At 36.1% G+C, this 21,753-nt stretch overlaps 1 protein-coding gene and 1 long non-coding RNA gene across 2 annotated transcripts; both read left to right on the plus strand.

Moving 5' to 3' along the window:
* Nucleotides 1-10,292: 10,292 nt before the first annotated feature.
* Nucleotides 10,293-18,124, plus strand: LOC122137109 (scavenger receptor cysteine-rich type 1 protein M130-like). The gene is made up of 4 exons (XM_042722596.1): nt 10,293-10,317; nt 13,792-14,109; nt 14,242-14,388; nt 18,003-18,124. Exons 1-4 carry the CDS (start codon nt 10,293-10,295, stop codon nt 18,122-18,124), a joined length of 612 nt encoding a protein of 203 aa, XP_042578530.1.
* A 464-nt stretch (nt 18,125-18,588) lies between these two features.
* LOC109073866 lies at nt 18,589-20,028 on the plus strand. Its single transcript, XR_002014917.2, has 4 exons — nt 18,589-18,649; nt 18,822-18,887; nt 19,269-19,337; nt 19,468-20,028. It is a non-coding gene; the product is annotated as an uncharacterized LOC109073866 (long non-coding RNA).
* Nucleotides 20,029-21,753: the final 1,725 nt, after the last annotated feature.

Consider the following 21,753-nt stretch of genomic DNA (forward strand, 5'->3'; position numbering starts at 1 on the left):
AGTTTTAATGCATCCTTGCTGACCACACGTGTAAATTTCTTTTAAACAAGATCTCGCTGAACTCCTAAACATTTGAACAGTATTTGATGTTAAAACTTAAGCGCTGTAGAGTTTTTCATCCTCTGTGTTGTTTTGGTGTTGTTGCGCCAGGGGTGTGTTGATGGTGTGTGGTTGTTTTCCGCTGTGAGTCAGTATCTGAACGGCTCAGGCATTTATTCGGTGGGTCGAAATGCCAGGATGTCAGCATGTCCTTGTAAGTCTGCCTCACAACGTCACAATACATCACGTGGCCCACGCATATGCAACCACATCCTTTGCTTATTAGCTGATGCATGTTGCACCAGGTCTTAACTATAAATACATAATCTTTTAGGTGTTATTTTTTTTTTAAACATAATGCCATTTAATGAAAGGCGACTTATCAAACCATGAAAATGTGCGTTTAGTTATCACTACTTGGTCAGTTTTCAAGCTTGTTTCCAGCAGACCTTGGCTGATGTTGCGTTTTTTGATTCCCCTCTTAGGCTTCGGGAGAGAGGGTCTTCTGGAGAAGGGGTGAGTATTTGATTGTGTCATGTGACTCATGTCTCATATCAATATTCACTTTTTTGATTAAAAACTCCGAGGCTGTTTGCACAGCTGATTGTAATGTGTTGGTCAAGCTTGAATGCAGAATGCACAGCATATGCACCTATGCATTTTTATTATCTAATTCAAGTAGAAGCCACGGTGTATTTTAAGTTTGATTTTGGCATCTTTTAAAAAGTGGGTTGAACAGCATAGAGGGGAAGCAGTCAGCTGAACAAACTCTTAGGTTGACTTGAGAAAGCCTAACCTGAAAGTTTAAAGCAGTTGCAAAAGCCTGAAGTTAAAAAATGTAGATAAATGTGATAACATGTTGAGTGGCCAGCCTAAGGAACACCTGTGCAATAATCATGCTGTCTTGATATGCCACACCTGTGAGGTGGATGAATTATCTCAGTGAAAGTGAAGTGAAAGTGAAAGTCCGTGACATTTTGCCAAGTAATGCTAACCCATTACTCTGAAATTGGTGCTCTGCATTTAACCCATCCAAGTGCACACACACAGTAGTGAGAAGGGAACACCATGAACACACACCCGGAAGCAGTGGGCAGCTATATCCAGCGCCCGGGGAGCAACTGGGGGGTTCAGTGCCTTGCTCAAGGACACTCAGCCATGGGTATTGAGGGTGGAAGAGAGCATTAGCTCCCTCCCACCTACACACTCCTGCCAAGCACTGAGACTCAAACCTGTGACCTTCGGGTTACAAGTCCAACTCTCTAACCATTACGCCACTTCTGCCCCTACTCAGCAAAGAGAAGTGCTCACTTACACAGATTTAGGACAGATTTGTGAACAATATTTGAGAGAAATAGTCCTTTTGTGTACATAGAAAAGGTCTTAGATCTCTGTGTTCAGCTCATGAAAAATGGGAGCAAAAAAAAAGTGTTGCGTTTAAGATTTTGTTCATTGTATGTATAAAGTATTTTGATAATAATATAATGTTATTAATCAAATAATACAAAACAGAGCACTCTTTGGTTATTCCGTACATTACATCTTGTCTAGAGTGAAACCATCAGCAACTTCACCCTTCTCTACCATCCAGTCATGACAAACTACATGTAAAAAATATGTTCTGTATCTTCAACTAAATATTTGCATAAATAACAGGGCTCATTTTCTAAATTAAATTTTGAATGTAGAAATTTATTGGAGGGATATATCTTTTTAGTTTAGTTTAGTTTATTTGTTTACAGGGACAATGCATATTAATAAACATAACTGTAAATGTGCCAGAATTAGCCAAAAACGGCTATTTTTCATCTGTAGACCCTTGACAGAATGTTAAAAGGTCACCCTAAAACAAAGGCAAAGCATCATTACACATATACACATCATATGAAAAAAATTACAAAAACCTAAATTCACAGTAAAAAAAAACTACTAAAATACAAAAATAAGTAAATTATCTAGTAGTAAGTAAAAACTATGAGGGAAACGAGGGAGAGAGAGATATGGCAACAGGAGAAGGCAAAATAGACAAGAGTATTTAGTACTTAGTAATTACTAGGACTTAAAATTAGTAATTAGTAAGTCTATTGTCAAGAATACAATTACTAATGTTGACAATGCTGAGTTGTCAGTAACCATTTTTTAAGATGAAACTGAAAGGAACCTAAAGTATGTAATCTTCTAATTATTAATGGGATGGAGTTCCAACCCCTTGCAGCTTTGACTGAAAATACAGACTGACTGAATTTACATCTTTTGATCTCATTTAATATTTTAAAATGCATTTATTTTACCTTGGGGAGAATAGGAAATTTTAAATAGACTCTTCTGAAATATTGTAACAGTGTTTTTAATCAAATGTATGATCTATTTTATTTAGTGAAGTGAAGTGACATCCAGAATTTGTGCTCTGCATTTAACCCATCTAAAGTGCACACACACACACACAGCAGTGAACACACACATACATCGTGAACACACACCCGGAGCAGTGGGCAGCCATTTATGCTGCGGCGCCCGGGGAGCAGTTGGGGGTTTGGTGCCTTGCTCAAGGGCACCTCATTTGCTGGCCCAAGACTCAAACCCACAACCTTAGGTTTAGGAGTCAAACTCTCTAACCACTAGGCCACGACTTCCCCCAAAATTATTAATATTTGACAAGAGTGGCAGGACTGGATGATATATTGTCTTACATATTTATTAGTGGAGAGTTTGTCTCAATATTACATATAATAAGGAAAGGACTGCAGTATTTTTTGAGTAGGAAAGAGAACATCTCATTAACATTTTTACACCTGAGGGTATTACATTAATAACAGTAAAGAATTGCTTTGGATGACTGGCAAATCCCGAGCATTAAAGTAAATGAATTGTAATTTAACATATTACCAGTCTCATCCATTAAATCCAACATTGACCAAATATTTCTATTAACCCAATCCTCATAAAACAGGCATTTGTTTCTGTGTAGAATATATTTGTTATTCCATATGGGAGTATGTGGGGTGTAAAATTGTGTGTGTGTGTGCCAATTTCCAGCATAATAAGATTGTTGGTGGAATGCTGATAGCTTCACTGGAAGTTTGGGGTAAATCAAAGTCACATTTGAGAAGGAAGCGGATACCACCCACTTTACCAAACAAAGCTGAAGGCACTGCATACCAAAAGCTCTCAGTATTACCTAAAAACATTTGAAGCCACTTAAGTTTTATCAAAATATTCATACTCTCAAATTCAATTTTATTCAGACCACCTTCTTCTTACCCTTTGATAATATCAGATTTTCTAATATAAAGAGTTTTGTGCCTCCAAATAAAGTCATACATTTTTGATTGCTTATTTTTATAATACCTGAAGAGGGAGCTAAAGAGAGAGCTGGGACAGATCAGTCTAGATACATATTCAACTTTAGATAGAAGAATTCTCCCAAAAATAGATACATCTCTCTGTAACCAGCTATTCAAGATGTCATTGGCTTTTTTGTATTTTATTTTCAAAATGTTCTTTCATACTAATCTTCAAATCTTTGGAAATAAAAAATGCCTAGATATTTCACCGTCTCTTTAACTGGAATGTTTATACAAGGACAAATCTTGAATGGGGTGTAGGGCCAAACGTTCACATTTGTTTAGATTTAGTTGAAGGCCTGAAGCTTTACAAAAGGAATTGATTAGAGATATATCTAAAGGAATTTGGTCTTTGTTTTGTAAAAATAATGCCGTATCATCTGCTAGCTGACTGATTGCTAAGGTTTTCCCAAATACATTTAATTTCTTCACAGATAAATCAGGGACTAACCAGAGTGGACAGCATATCTACAGCTAAAATAAATAAAAGAGGGGACAATGGGCATCCCTGCCTTATTCCACGGCCAATCTGAAATCTTTGTGTAGTACCAAAAAGGGAGAGAAACGGAACTATGCATGTCTCTGCTGGATCATTGGAGTAGGATCTGTGCATTCAGCACCATTAATCATTAGGGGAAAGTTACTTTTTTTTCTAATCTGCACCATGTAAGAAGTATTTTTACCCGCTTCTATCCAGTTAGGACATTTAGAACATATATATGCACCTTTAAATATTTTTTGATGTAAAGATTGTCCAGTTCCATTTGTAGAGAGACCATTTTGATTTTTCAGTATCATTCAAAACACTCTCACTACAACATTTATTAATCTCATAAATAATATTATGTCCTGTTGGGTCTCCTTACTTTGGCAAATATTTTACTGTAATTAATAGATAATTCACAAATGTACATTTGAGGAACTCCCATCTGGCTTTATTAGAATTAAAACGAACTACTGTTCTTTATTTCCAGAATTAAACACTTTAACTTTATTACAGAATCTCTCATTATTAAGTAAATCAGAATTAAATTTCCAAGATCCCTTAATCCTTGAAGTGTTTGAAGTGTTGAAGTGTTGTGATTTGGTTTGAATAATAGTGAAATAGCACAGTGGTCTGTCAAAGGTGCTGCCAAGAGCGCAGCGCAAGTCGTTAAACGAATAACAGTAGGCTATCTGAAATAAGCCAATAGTCAATTCTTGATTTGCTGGAGGCATTGGGTTTTAACCAAGAGAAACTGGCTGAGATTTAGGATTGAGGATAATCTCCAGACATCTATCAGTTTAAGACTAGTGCTAAGTGGGAGCAAAGGATTTGATCGAGAAGTAATGCTTTTGGGTGGATGTCTATCAACTATTATTCTCTTACTGTATGTGATCAGGCAGCATTGTTATAAACCAATAAATAAATTATGCATATTGCTTGTCTCCTGGGCTTTTATATTTTACTTATAAAACTACTTTATATTCCTTATTTTGTACTATAGAATTACTGTTATATATGTGTAATTCAATGAACAGTAACACATTTAAAATATTTCTTATACACCATATGGATAATATAATAATATAACACCTATGTTATTATGACCTAACACTGTTTAACAATAGAATATTAAAATCCCAGTGCAGCTCATGTCATATCTATCAATTATAAAACAAGCACAGCTGCTTGTTGTGTGACGTGATGTCCTTCTACTTTGATGTTCTTTGTTTGTAAATTATCCTTGCCTGCAGTACTGAGTTTATGAGATCCTCTTCGTTGATGACAAACAACATTATGGAGCTGCATTTCTTTTTTTGCCATTTAATTATCTCTATGTCAGCTCTGGTGGTCAGACTTTGCAGCTGTTTTGAATGTTGCTGAAAACATCTGGAACATTTTACAGGAAACAGCTCCATTTAGGGTCAAAACACCAAAAACCCAGACTGTTCCTGGAGAACGGGGAGGTCTGGTAATCCTACTTTAAATGCCGTTATTATACAACTGAAAGAAAATACCAGAAATATCACTCTCACTGCTACAGTGTATTTACATTATTCTGTCTCTGAGTTGTAGAATATATTATAGCAGTAGACAAAAAGTAAAAAGAATGTGCTGTGAAATGAGCTCTACATGAATGAAATTAGATTTGTGTAGCATTTCTAGAAAGGTTTTTTTTTTTTCTTTTTTGTGTCACAAAAAAAGTTCACCAGGGAAAAGTACCTTCATGTGGAGACACAAGGACTAGACTCTTGTCTGCTTCTCTTTACAATAAGAAGTGTTTTGCTGCCATCTGCTGGATGAATTACACTTTACAGTGTTAAACACACATCTACAGCTGCATATGTCTTTGATAAAATGCCAAATGAATATATCTTTGGAATAGAAACCAATATTTATTTACAAATGTTGTCTGAATAGCTCTCTATTTGTTGTACACAAAGAGTCCTGTTCATTTTATAATGTATTAACATACTGTTTATAGAGCTCTTGGTTAGAACATTATAACAGTATTGTGAAAATATAAACAAGTAGTCCCAAAACATAACTTTAAAATGTTCAGATTATTATCATTTATATATGTATCACAAATGTCAAACATAACTTTAAAATGTTCAGATTATTATCATTTATATATGTATCACAAATGTCAAACGTTTTTTGGGGTGTGAAGTGAAGTGTTAAGTGTCTGAAGTGAGCAGTCAGTGATCAGAGCTTGTATCTGCTGTGTCCAGGTTCAGGTTTGATGCTGAATATAAGCTGCAGTGTTTTCTGTATCAATCTGCTTTAAGTTTAGTGTGACTTTATCTCCACACTGACTTCTGACTGACATGAGTCTGTCCCTCAGTAAAACTTGTGATTGTTCTGGGAGTTGTGCTCTTACTGCTCTTAGTGCCACTGCTTATTCTGATTCAGCAGAACAGAGTGATGAGGAGAGGTAGGAGAGATCCAGAGACTGTCATATTGTGTCTTATTCAGTGTGTGATCAGTCATGTGTTGTGAACTGACAGCAGGTTTGTCTGTCTACACTCACAGCTCTCTCTAAGAGGAGACACAGGACGAAGACTGAGACCATTTATGGGGAGATTCAGCACGGACACAATCACTTCACTCAGAGGGGTGAGACATGAGCCATCAATCTCATTTAAAAGACTGTCAGACAGTTGCATGTTCATCTATTATTAGTCCTGTTAAACCTCCTGCTTCAAAACCACAGAATTCCTGACAGAAAAACAAAGATCATCAGTTTCATTTTTATATTTTTTTGCATGTTTCAGTGTGTGTGTGTGTGTGTTTAAGTGTGTGTGTGTGTGTGTGTGTGTGTGTGTGTGAGTGTCTCTTCCTGTTTGTATTTTTAGATTGTCATAAGGAGGTGTTCATATGTTACACTAAGTGTTGGTGGAGGTGTGAGTGTGTATTTCTGGAAGGCAGTGAGGAATGAGTTCACGTGAGGATAATTGTGTGTTTGCTAATAGGCCTAACAAAAATGGGATCTGCCTAAAATATAATATTAATATTTGTGCGGTGTTGTCTACATAATAATTATGGAAATGAGGATTCAGTCTGTTTGTAATGATGAACATGTTTCTGACTGCTCTGCTCTTCTTTAACAGGGAGTCTCATCTCTGAAGAACTGCATTCTGGGTATGAAGATGCTGATGAGCTTCTCTCAGGTTAGAGAGATGAAGCGCACATTCACATTACAAATCCTTTTTAAAAATTTGCCTAAATAAGTGAAGTGAACCAATTCAGTTAAATATTTGATTAATGACCCAATATTATTTAAATACTGCTGTTTGCTTATATGCTAACAGTCTGCTCTCCTTTTTAGCAAAAGCGTTCAAGAGTGTATATTATAATTATGTCACTAATGACAGTGGCCTAAAAGGTAAGTGATGTTTTTAACTGATTACATGATTCATCACCAAATTGTTAATAAATTCATGATCTACAACAAGAACATATTTTGGTTTTGTATCCAAACATATTGTGTGTTGATGCAGAAGAGACAATAAAACAAAACAAACACGGAAACAATGATGATGTAATCACTGATGGACTGAAACCAGATCGTGAGACAGGTGTCACTCTCTTACTCTACAGCAGCATATAATATAATTTTAATGTAAAATATTACTGTATGTTTAAGTTAGATTTTTTTTCTAAATTTATTGAATGTGTGTCTGTGATGAATGTGTGAATTTGTAGTAGACACACCTGAGAGCTATGATGATGTCATGACGACCGGGACAGAACTCTGATATCAAAAAAAGGTGTTTTACCTTTTAATCAATTAAACTATATATAATATTTAAAATCCAGATTGTTACAAATAATATTTTAAATCACTGTCTTTAATGGGTTTATTGGCTAATATTTAATTTTGACTCATATTCGCATGTGTAGACACACCAGAGAATTATGATGATGTCATCATTATTAGACAGACCTCTCAAGGGGTAACAAGTTAGAGGCACAAAACTACATTATTTTTTATCAGCCTTTTCATGTTTACATGAGTATTAGACATGCTTTCTGTATAATCAAGTCACTGAAGGGAAAAAGGATCAGTTTTATAAACTGATATGAGATGTTTTTATGTCATTCTTGATCAGAGGGAGTTCAGGAGGAGTATGATGATGTCATGAGTGTCAGTGAAGATGTGAGAAACCTGTTGGTTAAGTTATTATAACCCTTTTTTCTGATTATATTAATATCTTTATTTCTATTTTAATGTTTTTCATATTTATAACAAATAATAGTAAAATAAAAATATTACAATTTTTTAGGCTTAAAATAATTATCCAATTATGACATTTGACATGATTTAAGATTTTGTTTTTTAATAACAGATTATGATGATGTGGAGGAAGAGGCAAACAAAGAATTTGTCTCAATGATCACATCTGCCTCAGTTCAACAAATCGGAACCAATTTTGAGTGATATTGTTATTAATATGTCAAATCTCAGGTTTTTATATATTTCCCCCATTTATTTGTATTTAAAACTGTTACGCCTTTATGAAATGGTTGTATTTAATTATTTATTTTGGCCTTGTTATAAAAAAAGCAGACATATTTTTGTGTGTATTTCAATACGACATTATACAAACCCTTAAGTTATGTCAATGTATGATCTTACCTTGTAAAGCACAACCACAGTGATAGTTGAAGACATCCTAAATATAAGCCCAAATGACCATCAGTGGTTCAACAGCCCTCAGCTTCCTCGCAGCAAGTAGGCTACTGGAGTTTTGTGAGTGGATAAATGCTGAAGAAATATTTGCATTTATTTTGGACGCATTAAGTAACTTTCAAAACTTTTCACAAAAAAAAAGAAAGAAAAAAAGAAAGAAAAAGAAAAAATAAATAAATATGCATATTGCCTGTATGTTGGGCATTTCTTTTATACAGTATGCATAATTTATCAGGCTGTAGAAGTGTTGAGTTATATATGGTATATTTCTTTATACACCACATGTAATAATATAATTGTCACGGTATTGTGCCGGAGGGACAGACAAGGAGACGAAGATCAAGGAAAGTCTTTAATTCAATCCACATAAAGGGTAATCCACACAAGGAACGGCTGGAGACACACGTACATGACCTGACAAACACTAACTGACAGGAACTTAAATACACAAGTAAACGAGGACAATAGACAAGACAAGACACACCTGAACCAAATGACATAATCAACGTGAGACAGAAAACTAGGTCACACTGAGCACATGGGGAAAGAAAACGCAAAAAAAAAAAAAAACGTCTATAGGTGTGACAATAGTATAACAATATATCAGACTTAACAACAGAACATTAGAACCCCAGTGCAGCTCATGTCATCCATCAATATAACACAAGCGCATTTCTTTGGATGGAAACATAGCTACTGCTACAGTGTATTTAGGCTAAAACATTCTATCACTAAAACATTCTGTAATATATTATAGCAGAATGACAAAAAGTAAAATGAATGTGCTGTGAAATAAGCTCTACATAAAATAAATTAGATTCGTAGCTGTAATGTAGCTGTGAAAAATGAATGAACATTCAGAAAAAGCTCATCAGTTCATCAGCTCCCTCATGTGGAGACACAAGGACTAGACTCTTGTCTGTTCCTCTTTACAATAAGAAGTGTTTTGCTGCCATCTGCTGAATGAATTACACATTACAGTGTTAAACACACATCCACAGCTATATGTACTTGATTTTATGGCAAATTAATATCTTTGGAACAAAAGCCAATGTTTTTTTACAAATCTTATCTGAATAGCCCTGAATAGTTGTACACAATCAGTCCAGTCCGTTTAATAATGTACTGGCATACTGGTTGTTGTGCTCTTGTAAGTACAGTAAGAAAAGGCAGTGTTGTTAAAATGCTCTTACAGTTATCTACAGTTGTCCCAAAAAATAAGATTAAATGTTTATTATAATTTATATATTTATAGTAAATATCAACTATTTGTGTGTGAAATAATGTTTCAGTAAGTCAGCAGTCAGTGATCAGAGCTTGTATCTGCTGTATTCAGGTTCAGGTTTGATGCTGAATATAAGCTGCAGTGTTTCTGTATCAATCTGCTTTAAGTTTAGTGTGACTTTATCTCCACACTGACTTCTGACTGACACGAGTCTGTCCTCAGTGAAGTGTCTCTTCACGCTGGAGGAGGAGTCCCGCTCATCAGCGCTCACACTTTATTGATATATATGGAGAAAATCAAAATGCTGCTTTCTGATTTGTCACTGATTGTGTTTGATGATTTCCTCTGTTGTGTTTAATAAGGTAACAGTGAGACTGTCTGACAGCATAGAGAAACTCACACCCATCTTAGGGGGCTGACAGGAACCAGTTTCTTCAGTGTGTTTGAGGAGCAGACGAGAAAACTCAGAATTAATATAAGATAAATAATTATTCTCATATTACCATGCAGATAAAATTCAACAACCAAGGTAGGTACATACTCAGAGTCCAGAGGTATGCTCAAATAATTAGCATATGATTCTGTATTTACTTCATACTATGTTTGGTATATTTACTACATACCCTCTCTCAAATGTGTAGAAAGTATGAGAGTAATGTTGGTGAATGGCAGCAACCCCTGTGCTGGTCGAGTGGAGGTTCATCAAAATGGTCAGTGGGGAACAGTGTGTGATTGGGGTTGGGATATTGCTGATGCTGCAGTAGTTTGTAGAGAACTGGGTTGTGGGACAGCTGTGACAGCAACATTTAATGCTCACTTTGGAGCTGGATCTGGATCAGTTGCGATGGCCTTTGTAAACTGTAGTGGATCAGAGACTGCACTGAAAACACTGCAGTTCCCAGAACGTGATTGCAATGGTACTGTAATCATAGTGAAGATGCTGGTGTCGTCTGTTCAGGTAAGCTTCTCCAAACCTCAGCCTGTTACTACATCACTTTCTTTTAATTCTTCACTCAAGCAATAACATTCTTCTAAATGCTGATGTGGAAAAAAAACTTGCATCAGTATCAGTCTTATGAAAAAAAACTGTTTTATGTTCATAATATTCATCCCCATTTATTTATTTTATCCTCACTTATGTTTGTATAATAGTACGGAGAGTATCATCATTATACAGTTTATATAATTTCTTTATATTATTCAGACAGTCTGTTTTGACAGACTTACATTGTTTATTTAGTGAAGACTATAAATATATATATAAATCACATATGGAAGTTAATGATAGAAATACTGCAGATTAAATGAAATAATATAATACAAAATGTCAACATTTAATGACATTTTTTCTCTGCTCCAGGTAAGTGGATATGTTTAAAGAATTATCTGTCTTTATAATGAATAAAATATAATATCAGTTAACATTAATTAATTTACTCTAGCACAGTAGATATTAGTAAAATAATGCCGCAATAAACTAAATAAAGGATCAATATGTGGGTAAATGTAAATCTGCCTTAACCCTTTGATGTGTACGATCACACCAGTGTGAACGTTCAGTGTTGCCAACTAAATTTGCTGGGGAACTTGCTAAAGGAAGGTCGATTTGTTGCTAAAAGTTGCTAAATGAGGTTGTGATGTCATCTAATTTTAAATAAAACTACAATTTAAGTTTTTTTTTTATTAGCTAGTAAAATAGTAAAACTACACATTCTGAACATTTTCAGTATTGATTTTTCATAGTTTTTTTACCTGCATTTTAAATTCTGCATAATATTTTGTTTTTTTAATGTATTTTATGTTTATGAAATTTTAATTTTTTTCATTTGTCTAGATATTTTTCTTACAGTGTACTAATTACAGTGATCAACAATCATTAACAAGGTGTTTCATTAACAATTATTCAAATTTTAAATTAGAATATAAAAAAGAATTACATGTTCAGACAAGCCCAGAATGTGTGTGTGCGTTGAGAGACACGTTCAAATTTGTCTTCTTAACACAGTAAAAGTGTGCGTCTTTTACATGTATTAAAACTGACACCTTAACACAACCATAATGATGTGTGTCTACAAGATGGTCCTCACTGCAAAACACAAGATCCAGGGGGCGAGGCTGGATCCAGATCCAACTCCTTTCACCTTACATATCCCTAAACCTATGCTACAGCAAAGTTAGATCTGCCGCCCGCAGTTGATTTTGATATTCTAGGTATTATCAAATTGGCAGAGTTTTGAGAGCGCAGCAGATGTGGGGGACTTTAATACGATAAGAGCTTGCTCAAGAACTGAGGTGCTAAACCATTCAGGGCTTTTAGGTAATTAGCAGGATTTTAAAATTGATACAGTGTTTAATAGGGAGCCAGTGCTGTGTTGACAGAACCGGGCTAATATGCTCAAACTACCTGGTTCTAGTAAGAACTCTAGCTGCTGCATTTTGGACCAGCTGGTGTTTGTTTATTAAGCGTGCAGAACAACCACCCAATAAAGCATTACAATAATCTAACCTTGAGGTCATGAACGCATGAATTAACGTTTCTGCATTTGACATTGAGAGCATAGGTCGCAATTTAGATATATTTTTGAGGTGGAAAAATGCAGTTTTACAAATGCTAGAAACGTGGCTTTCAAAGAAAAGATTGCTATCAAATAGCACATTTAAGTTCCTAACTGATGATGAAGAATTGACAGAGCAGCCTTCAAGTGTTAGTGTTCTGGGTTATTACATGTGGAGGTTTTAGGTCCGATAATTAACACCTCTGTTTTTTTTTCAAATTTTGCAGTAAGAAATTACTCGTCATCCAGTTTTTATATCGACTATGCATTCAATTAGTTTTTCAAATTGGTATGTTTTGCCTGGCTGTGAAGAAATATAGAGCTGAGTGTCATCAGCAATAAACAATGAAAGCTAACCACCGTGTTTCCTGATGATATCTCCCAAGGGTAACATGTAAAGGCATGAAAAGCAATAGTCCTAGTACTGAGCCTTGAGGTACTTGTGATCAATTTGATCCCTAAACCTACCCACCTCCACCCCCGGATGTGGATGTTACCTTGCCCCCTGGATCTTCAGTGTTCTTCAGTGAGGGGCTACTGGTGTCTACCATAGACTGTAGGTGTCTACACATACAAAAGAAACCACATTCAAAATTGCAGCGTTAACATAGACAAAAAGTGCATGTTAACGCAGTCAAATTAAGCACATTCTATTTAAAGACTTTTGCCCCCTTACATACTACTCGAGTTCAAAAAACAGCGTTCACATTATCCAATGAACTTAACTCTGAAGTGGGAGTGATATGTTGAGTATAAACTCATCTATTTAGATACATCACATTACATAATATACTACTGTTGAATTGGTCAATTATCGTGACTCTCATTTTATAAATTGTCAATTGTTTTCCAGATTACACTAATCTCAGACTGGTAAATGGCTCAATTCCTGTTCTGGTCGAGTTGAACGTCAGTACTTCAGTAGATGGGGCACAGTGTGTGATGCATGCGGGCAGCTGAATTGTGCAGTGTCCTCTGTAGACAGCTGAATTGTGGGACTGCTGTGTCTGTTGTGGGATCAGACTGGTTTGGAGAGGGAAGTGGTGAAATCTGGGCTGATGTGTTTGATTGTGACGGGAATGAAACAAAACTCTCAGAATGTTCCATCTCTTCATGGAGTCGAGCTGAACGTTCTCACAGACGAGATGTTGGAGTCATCTGCTCTGGTGAGCACATTCACACCACACTGAAGTCATGGGTTTCAGAATAAAACTACATATTTAAATAAGTGTATATATATTTAGATTAATGCCAAATAAATACTCTCTCCAGGGAGTGAAGCTCATCTGAGGAACTGCAGCTCTCTACAAACTCTCAACTGCAAGCTCCACACAACAGCTGTCAGTAAAGAACTTTGGTGAGAAAATCAACATCTGGGCACATTCTTTAGTTATTAGAGATCAAAAATATGTATGTACAATCACTTTTTTTCTGTCACTGTATATCAGGTCTAGGGTCCATCAGGCTGGTGGGTTCTGGGGGAGACTGTGCAGGGAGGCTGGAGGTTTTTAACAGTGGCTCATGGGGGACAGTGTGTGATGACTCCTGGGATATTAAAGATGCCCATGTGGTGTGTAGACAGCTGCAGTGTGGAGTGGCCCTCAGTAACCAGCAGGTACCAGCCTGGTTTGGTCCTGGTTCTGGGCCCATATGGCTGGATGAGGTGGAGTGTGAGGGGAACGAGACGTCCCTGTGGAGCTGCTCTTCTCCAGGCTGGGGAAAACATGACTGTAATCACAAGGAGGATGTAGGAGTCGTGTGCTCAGGTAAATATCCTGCCTTTTTTATTAAAATCAAAATGAATATAAATGATTAATCTATATAACCTATTCATATGTCCATAATGCTCAGATTTTTCAGTTTTGGTATTTTAAATTTACTTTTTTTTCCCCATCTAGAGTTTAAAGAGATCAGGTTAACTGAGGGCTGTGAAGGGAATGTGGAGGTTTTCTACAATGGATCCTGGGGTAATGTGTGCTGGAACCAGATGGACAGAGACACAACGAGTCTGATCTGTCAAGAGCTGAAATGTGGAAGATCTGGCAGTGATAATTTTAAATGTCCACCAAATGAATCCACATAACTGCATTGACAATCTTAAACCTCGACAAAAAAATACCACCATAATGAAGTGTCCAAATTAACACCTGCTCAGGTGAGATGATGTTTAAATAGTTTAATATGGGAATGCTCAGGTGATGTTAAAAAATATGGTCTCACAGTAGAATATTTCCGTAAAAGTTTCTGCAAAACAAAATTAAGTAAATGGGAAGCATCTAAAATTATGTTTTTCATGTAGAGGATACGTTTCCAGAGAGAGACTTTGTGAATCTGATATGTGCACATCTTGTTCAGTTCCCTTAATTGTATTGTGTTTTAATTTTAGAGGAGGAAACTCCGAGTCTCCCTCGGAGTCGTCTGACATTTTCAGCATCTAACCAGAGACAGTGTTCAAAGTAAGTTTCCTAATAATAAATCTGTTAAATGTTTGTTAGTGTAAGCCTGTATTTTTCCCATTTTCATTTATTTATTATTTATTTATTTATTATTTTTTGTATAAAGCTTTTTACAGAAAACGTGGTAGTTTTGTATGTTGTTTGAGGGTTGGCATCATCTGAGGTCCTCTGAGGGGTTGGCATCATTTCTTCTCAGGTGTTCAGTCATCTCAGGTCTTCGTAAGGGCTGGATCCAGACTTAAGCTTGTGTAATTCCTAGATACCAATCAGAAACAGAGAAGGAAATAGAGAAAAATAATAGCGTAGCTGCTGTACCAACTAAGCAAAAAATGAGTTGTTCAACCCAAGCAAAAGAATGTGCATTTGATCAGATATATCTAAAGTACAAGGTTATAAGATACATTACGTGAATGCTTGGCTAAAGAGATGTGTCTTTAATCTAGATTTAAACAGAGTGAGTGTGTCTGAAACCCGAACATTATCAGGAAGGCTATTCCAGAGTTGTGGAGCCAAATGTGAAAAAGCTCTACCTCCTTTACTACCAAGAGTCCAGATTTTTGCAACCTTACGGAGTGTGATGTATTGTAGCGTGATAGCAGACTAGTTAGGTACGCAGGAGCTTAACCATTGAGGGCCTTAAAAGTAAGTCATTATATTTTGTAACTGATACGGAAATTAATAGGTATCCAGTGCAGAGAATGTAAAATTGGGGTAATATGATCATATTTTTTTGTCCTGGTAAGGACTCTAGCAGCTGCATTTTGGACTACCTGTAGCTTGTTTACTCAAGACAACCAACAACAACCAACAACAATCATAAAAAAATCAAAACAATATACAAGTCAACAATTCAACGAACCATGAACTAGATTTTCTGCATCAGAAACCTAATCTCGTAATCTACGAGATTCTGCGTACTGTTTTTTGGTCCAATAAGTAATATCACTGTCTTATCCGAATTTAATAGGAGAAAATTATATGTCATCCAGTCATTTACATTTTTAACACTCTGTTGGTTAGATAATTTAGAAGTTTCATCTGGTCTTGTTGAAATATATAGTTGAGTATCATCAGCATAACAATGGAAACTAAACTTGTATTTATTACCAGGGGGTAAACTGTATATTGAAAATAGTAAAGTGCCTAGGACGCATCCTTGTGGTACTCCATACTTTTATTGGATTTAATTGAAATGATTCCCCATTTAAATAGACAAAGTGATAGCGATCAGAAAGGTAGGATCTAATCCTTTTTAAGGGCTGCCCTTGAATACTTGTATAGTTTTGTAATCTATCTATGAGTATGTCATGATCTATAGTGTTGAACGCAGCACTAAGATCAAGTAAAACTAGCAATGAGATGCAGCCTTGGTCTCACGCAAGAAGCGAGTAATTTGTAATTTTAACAAGTGCAGTTTCATAGATTTTTTTTTTTTTTTTTTTTTTTTTGCAGGAAGGAGCACAATTGAGGAGACAATTTTTTCTAACATTTTAGACATAAACAGAAGGTTTGAAATGGGTCTGTAATTTACCAGTTCACTAGGATCTAGTTGGAGTTTCTTAATAAGAGGCTTAATAACCACCAGCTTGAATGGTTTTGGGACTTGACCTAGAGATAACGACGAGTTAATAATACTGTATTGAGAAGCGGTTCTTTTGCTACAGGTATTAACCCTTTCAGTAATTTAGTGGGTACAGGATCTAATAAACATGTTGCTGGTTAAGATGCAGTGATAAGTTTTATTTAGATCTTCCTGTCCTAGTTGCAATGAATGAAGCTGAATTACAAGACGCTGTCGATCCTACATTTGTTATTGTATTTCTGATGCTATCTATTTTATCAGTGAAGAAATTCATAAAGTCATTACTACTAACTGTCAGGGAATATTTAGTTTGATGACATCTGATTATTTGTTAATCTAGCCACTGTGCTAAATAAAAACTTTGGATTGTTTTGGTTATTTCCTTAGAGTTTTCAGAAATGCTCGGCCCTGGCAGCTTTTAGAGCATGTCTATAGCTGGACATACTGTTTTTCTATGCAATTCTAAAAACTTCCAATTTAGTTTTTCTCCATTTGCACTCAAGATTACGGGTTTCTTTCTTGAGAGAATGGGTATGACTGTTGTACCATGGCACCGTATGTTTTTCTCTCAACTTTTTTAATTTGATGGGGGCAACAGCTTCTAATGTATTAGAGAAAATAGTGCCCATATCGCTAGTCATTTTGAATAGTTTGTGTGTATTTATGGGTAAAGAGAGCAGTGAGATAAATTAGGCAGTTTATTTCTGAATCTATCTTTAGTGGTTGGAACAATAGTTCTACCCGGATGATAACGTGGAGCTATATATTGCATATATTACAGTATATACTATCAGTAATAGGTGGCATGCATGATACAAGGTAGTGGTCAGTAACATCATCACTTTGAGGTAATATATCTATATCATTAAGATCAATTCCATGTGATATAATTAAATCTAGTGTATGATTAAAATGATGAGTGGGTCTGGTTACGTTTTGCTTGACTCCAAAAGAGTGTACTAAGTCTGTAAACGCAAGTGGTAACGCAACTTTTGTATTATTAACATGAATGTTAAAGTCTTCAACAATTAGTACTTTATCAACATTAACCAATAGATCTGAGAGGAAATCTGCAAATTCTTTAAGGAAATCTGTATATGGCCCTGGCGTTCTAATTTAAAAAACTCTAGCTTCAGTTTCAGTATGTGTTTTATTGTAAATGGTGTGATTATCAGTGATTTTTTTGTGTTTTAGATCATGTTCCTCTCAGACTGAGTGGAGGGGATGTCCGGTGCTCTGGGAGGCTGGAGGTGTATCATAACGCTGTGTGGGGCTCAGTCTGTGATGATCAGTGGGACATCCGCAATGCTCAGGTGGTCTGCAGGCAGCTGGGTTGTGGAGCAGCACTGAGGGCTGATGGGAATTCAGTCTTTGGTGCTGGTGAAGGTGTTGTGTGGATGAACAGAGTAGAGTGCAGAGGGAATGAGATTCACCTGTGGGACTGTCCTCTCTCCCTGAAAAACCACACTGACTGCTCCCACAAAGAGCACGCTGGACTCATCTGTGCAGGTCATAGCAAACACTGAGAAGTATTATTTATTTTTAGACCATTTTAGAGCATATAATATCAGTATATACCGAACAGTCATGATCTTGAATGTGTTTGTGTCTATTTTTACAGATGTGTCAGTGTCCTCTACCCCTGCCACAACAGCATCAGCTTCTCCTCCAGTGCGCTCAACATCAGTCTCTCCTCACACAAACTCCTCCAGCAGTGTCTCTCTCCGTCCCCCCCACTTGTGAGTTCTGGGAGTTGTATTGTATTTACTTTTAGTGCCACTGCTTATACTGATTCAGCAGAACAGAGTGATGAGGAGAGGTAGGAGAGATCCAGAGACTGTCATATTGTGTTTTATTCAGTGTGTGATCAGTCATGTGTTGTGAACTGACAGCAGGTTTGTCTGTCTACACTCACAGCTCTCTCTAAGAGGAGACACAGGACGAAGACTGAGGTCGTTTATGAGGAGATTCAACACAGACACGATCACTTCATTCAGAGGGGTGAGTAAGTGTCATAATGTCTGATTTGTGGAGATCAACAGACTCATCACTTTATTCGGAGGGATGACTGCAATAAATCATACTGATTAATTTGTGGGACTTTGAGTGTTGAAATTACATAGTGTTAATGCTGAATGATCCAAAGGAAGTGGGGGTTTTGGCTGATTTGTTATTGTGAACGTGTCTGATGGTTCTACTCCAAAACAGAAAGTGTTCTTTCTGAAGAACAGCATTCTGGGTATGAAGATGTTGATGAGCTTCTTTCAGGTAAGAGGACTTCAATATAGTATGTTACCCGCTACATACTGATGCCTGTGTATTTTGTGTAATGCATATGTAAATAATTAAAAACATTTACTTGGCAGAAATGATATACACTATTCAACACTTTATTTGTTTTTTGTTTATTTATTTATTGTAATTTTATTTTTTATGAAAGCAAAATCTGCAGAAGGAGTCAAACCTGAATACCATAATGATTTCTCTGCCACTAAAGGCCCAACAGGTGAGTAACTTCAGCTGATGGGTTTCACTTCTTTAACCCTTTGTGCCTGTGAACAGTAAACCTGTTTCTGTTTATAGACCTTAGTCAAGGTAGAACACATATTTTATGCAGATGAAAACATACAGGCTTACAGTCTTAACAGTGGCATGCACTGTACAAAGGTCCTAGATCACATCATTTTCAAAACGTTTTTTGTTTGCTGAAAGTTTTTCAGAAAGATGTTTCGTCAGTTGAACAATTGGCATGTTGTTAAACAACAGTACAATCCATTGAATACAGTGTACTTCAGTCCCTCACAACCTCGTTTTCATTCTTGTCAAAAAATAACTATGGTGCTGCTCTGACTACAGTCTGTTCTTTCTTTGTTTTTAACTCATTTAGAAGAGCAACAAATCACACCAGAGAACTATGATGATGTAATCACTGTTGGACTGAGACATTATGCTACAGGTTTAGTTATAATTGTTTCTACATGTTTTAACATAAATATATATGTATTTTAATATACATGTATTATACATTTATGAATTACATAATTTAATTGATGGATGCATTTCTTTTTTCATTCTTTTTGTTGTAGATGACTTACCAGAAAACTATGATGATGTTGTCATCATACGACACTTCTCCAATGATAAAGCAGGTGTGGGTTTCTGTTTACACCCTTCTAGATTGGAACAGTTTTTTTGTTTTTATTTTCTATGTATATTTTGTATGTAGTCCAGTGGTGTCTAAACCTGCTCCTGGAGAGCCAGTGTCCTGTAGAGTTTAACCTGTCCCAACACACCTGTCTGGAAGTTTGTAGTAATGCTAGCTGCCTTCACACCTTAATTACCATAATTCTGAGATGACAACATTCTACTCAGAGCTGAATTATATGTTTTTATGGCAACACTATCATCGCCAAAGCCTTCACATGCTCCAAAACTTGTAATTACAACTTGTAAGCTCAGAATATTCTGAGTTATGACATGTACCATGTGATAGCTGTACCACCTGACTGCCGGCTAACTCATGTAGGCGCTATTTAGGCGCTGCCTCTGAGTCCGAGAACATGGGCAGCTCCGAGTAGAATGTCATATATCATCATATTTTAATTAAGGGTATTACGACATGGTGTGAAGGCAGCATCTGAAGACCTTGATCAGCTGGTTCAGGTGTGTTTAACTGGTTAACTAAACTTTGCGGGACTGTGGTCCTCCAGGAGCAGGATTGGTCACCCCTGATATATGTCTATTTGTTCATGTAATTAATATTAGCCACATTTATATCAGAGGGTGTTCAGGAGGAGCATGATGATGTGAAGAATGTCAGAGAATCTATGAGTGACATGCATTGGTATTGGTATTCATTTAGTCTTTATAATCACTTTATATGATTCATTTCTGTGCATGAAATCTCAGTTAAATTTTTATGCTTATATTAATGTTTTTTTTTTGTTTGTTTGTTTGTTTTTGTTTTTTATAATGCATGTTTTATTTAATTTATTGATACATTAATTGGCTCTTGTTTTCCAATAACAGACTATGATGATGTGGAGGAGGATCCAGGAAAACAGGCAGGAGCTGTATAACTCAAACCTCACCCACTGCCTCAGATCCTTTCAAAGATTTTAAAGTTTAAGTGGTCTTAGTTGGTGGTTCAGTTGCAATCTAATAGTTTGTTACCTTCTGTATTGAAATTTACAACTGCAATTTTTTTTAAAAAAAAGTGTTTGACTTTTTCCAGGTACTTTTACAACTTTTTTTCAGATAATTTTCTGACACTCAGTTAATTTGAAAGAACATAATTGTGTTGAGTTCAAGTCGTTCACCATTAATCTACCACCCATCATTAACAGATTACATTATCTGCAACTTACAAAAATATAATTGCTTTTAAATGTAAACTCACTGTTCACTTTAAATTTTTTGCTAAAGGACGTTAGAATATACTTAATCAGTTTACAAACCAGACCCGGCTCCACAGGGGGGCCAGGGTGGGCCAAGCCCAATAAGAAGTAATCAGTAATCAGTCATCAGTCATCTCTCCTTACTCTCGACCCGGGATCAGTCAAATCTGACTCATGCAGCTCGTGTTGGATGCAGGGTTGTCAAGTCCACGTTTTTCCCCCATGGAATTGGGCTGCTTTTAAACTGTCGCCGTGGGTTTGATTTTTCCCCCGTGGGTTAAAAGTTTGAAGTATTGCATAAATGTAATTTCAATTAAATGATTGTATTGAAATATTTTGCATTCTACCTATGATAAAACTGGTAGGAAGCCTTTGAGCTGTGTTTATGATCATTGTGCATAACAGTGACAGTAAATTTTGGTAGGAAAATGAAATATATGTGTTTTGATATTTGGGATATGGTCATTGTGGTTTTTTGACTGGCCATTGGGCTAGTTTTGTCACGCAGACCTGGCAACCCTGGTGTAGAGCAGATGCTTTCAGTTTAGAATTGGATAGGGTGCATTTTCCAACTGCACCAAATGATTTTTATTTCTATAAAATGCAAAACAACCGATCTCAGTCGCAGCTTCAACATCTATTATAGTGTAGGGGGCAGGACGCTACAGATTCTAAAGAGCATTTGATTGGACAGTAAGTTTGATGAGAGGATGAAGTGCAGGATGATGTCATCACAATTGTTGATTCATGTTGGTGGAAATGAGAGACTAAGTTTTGAATGCTTATATCTTGTAAACGCGAATTGTGTTGTTGTTTTGGAGCACACACGCTTATAGATAACCTTAAGGCTAATATATTCATACTAAAACCCCCCCAAAAAACTTTAATTTTGATTTCATGGGGACTTTAAAGTGTCAGTTATTGCATTATTATTTCAGTTAAACCTATATAATCCTTTGTTACCCCAAACTACAT

The sequence above is a fragment of the Cyprinus carpio genome, chromosome B4 (genome assembly GCF_018340385.1).
Source record: "Cyprinus carpio isolate SPL01 chromosome B4, ASM1834038v1, whole genome shotgun sequence".
In the NCBI taxonomy this organism is placed as follows: Eukaryota; Metazoa; Chordata; class Actinopteri; order Cypriniformes; family Cyprinidae; genus Cyprinus; species Cyprinus carpio.

What these genes read in the sequence shown, in the direction of transcription:
- LOC122137109 (XM_042722596.1), top strand. Translation starts at nt 10,293, where the DNA reads ATGCAGATAAAATTCAACAACCAAG. An exon ending in TGTAGGAGTCGTGTGCTCAG is followed by an intron (nt 14,110 to 14,241) that starts GTAAATATCCTG and finishes TTCCCCATCTAG; the next exon opens with AGTTTAAAGAGATCAGGTTA. An exon ending in GAAATGTGGAAGATCTGGCA is followed by an intron (nt 14,389 to 18,002) that starts GTGATAATTTTA and finishes CTATTTTTACAG; the next exon opens with ATGTGTCAGTGTCCTCTACC.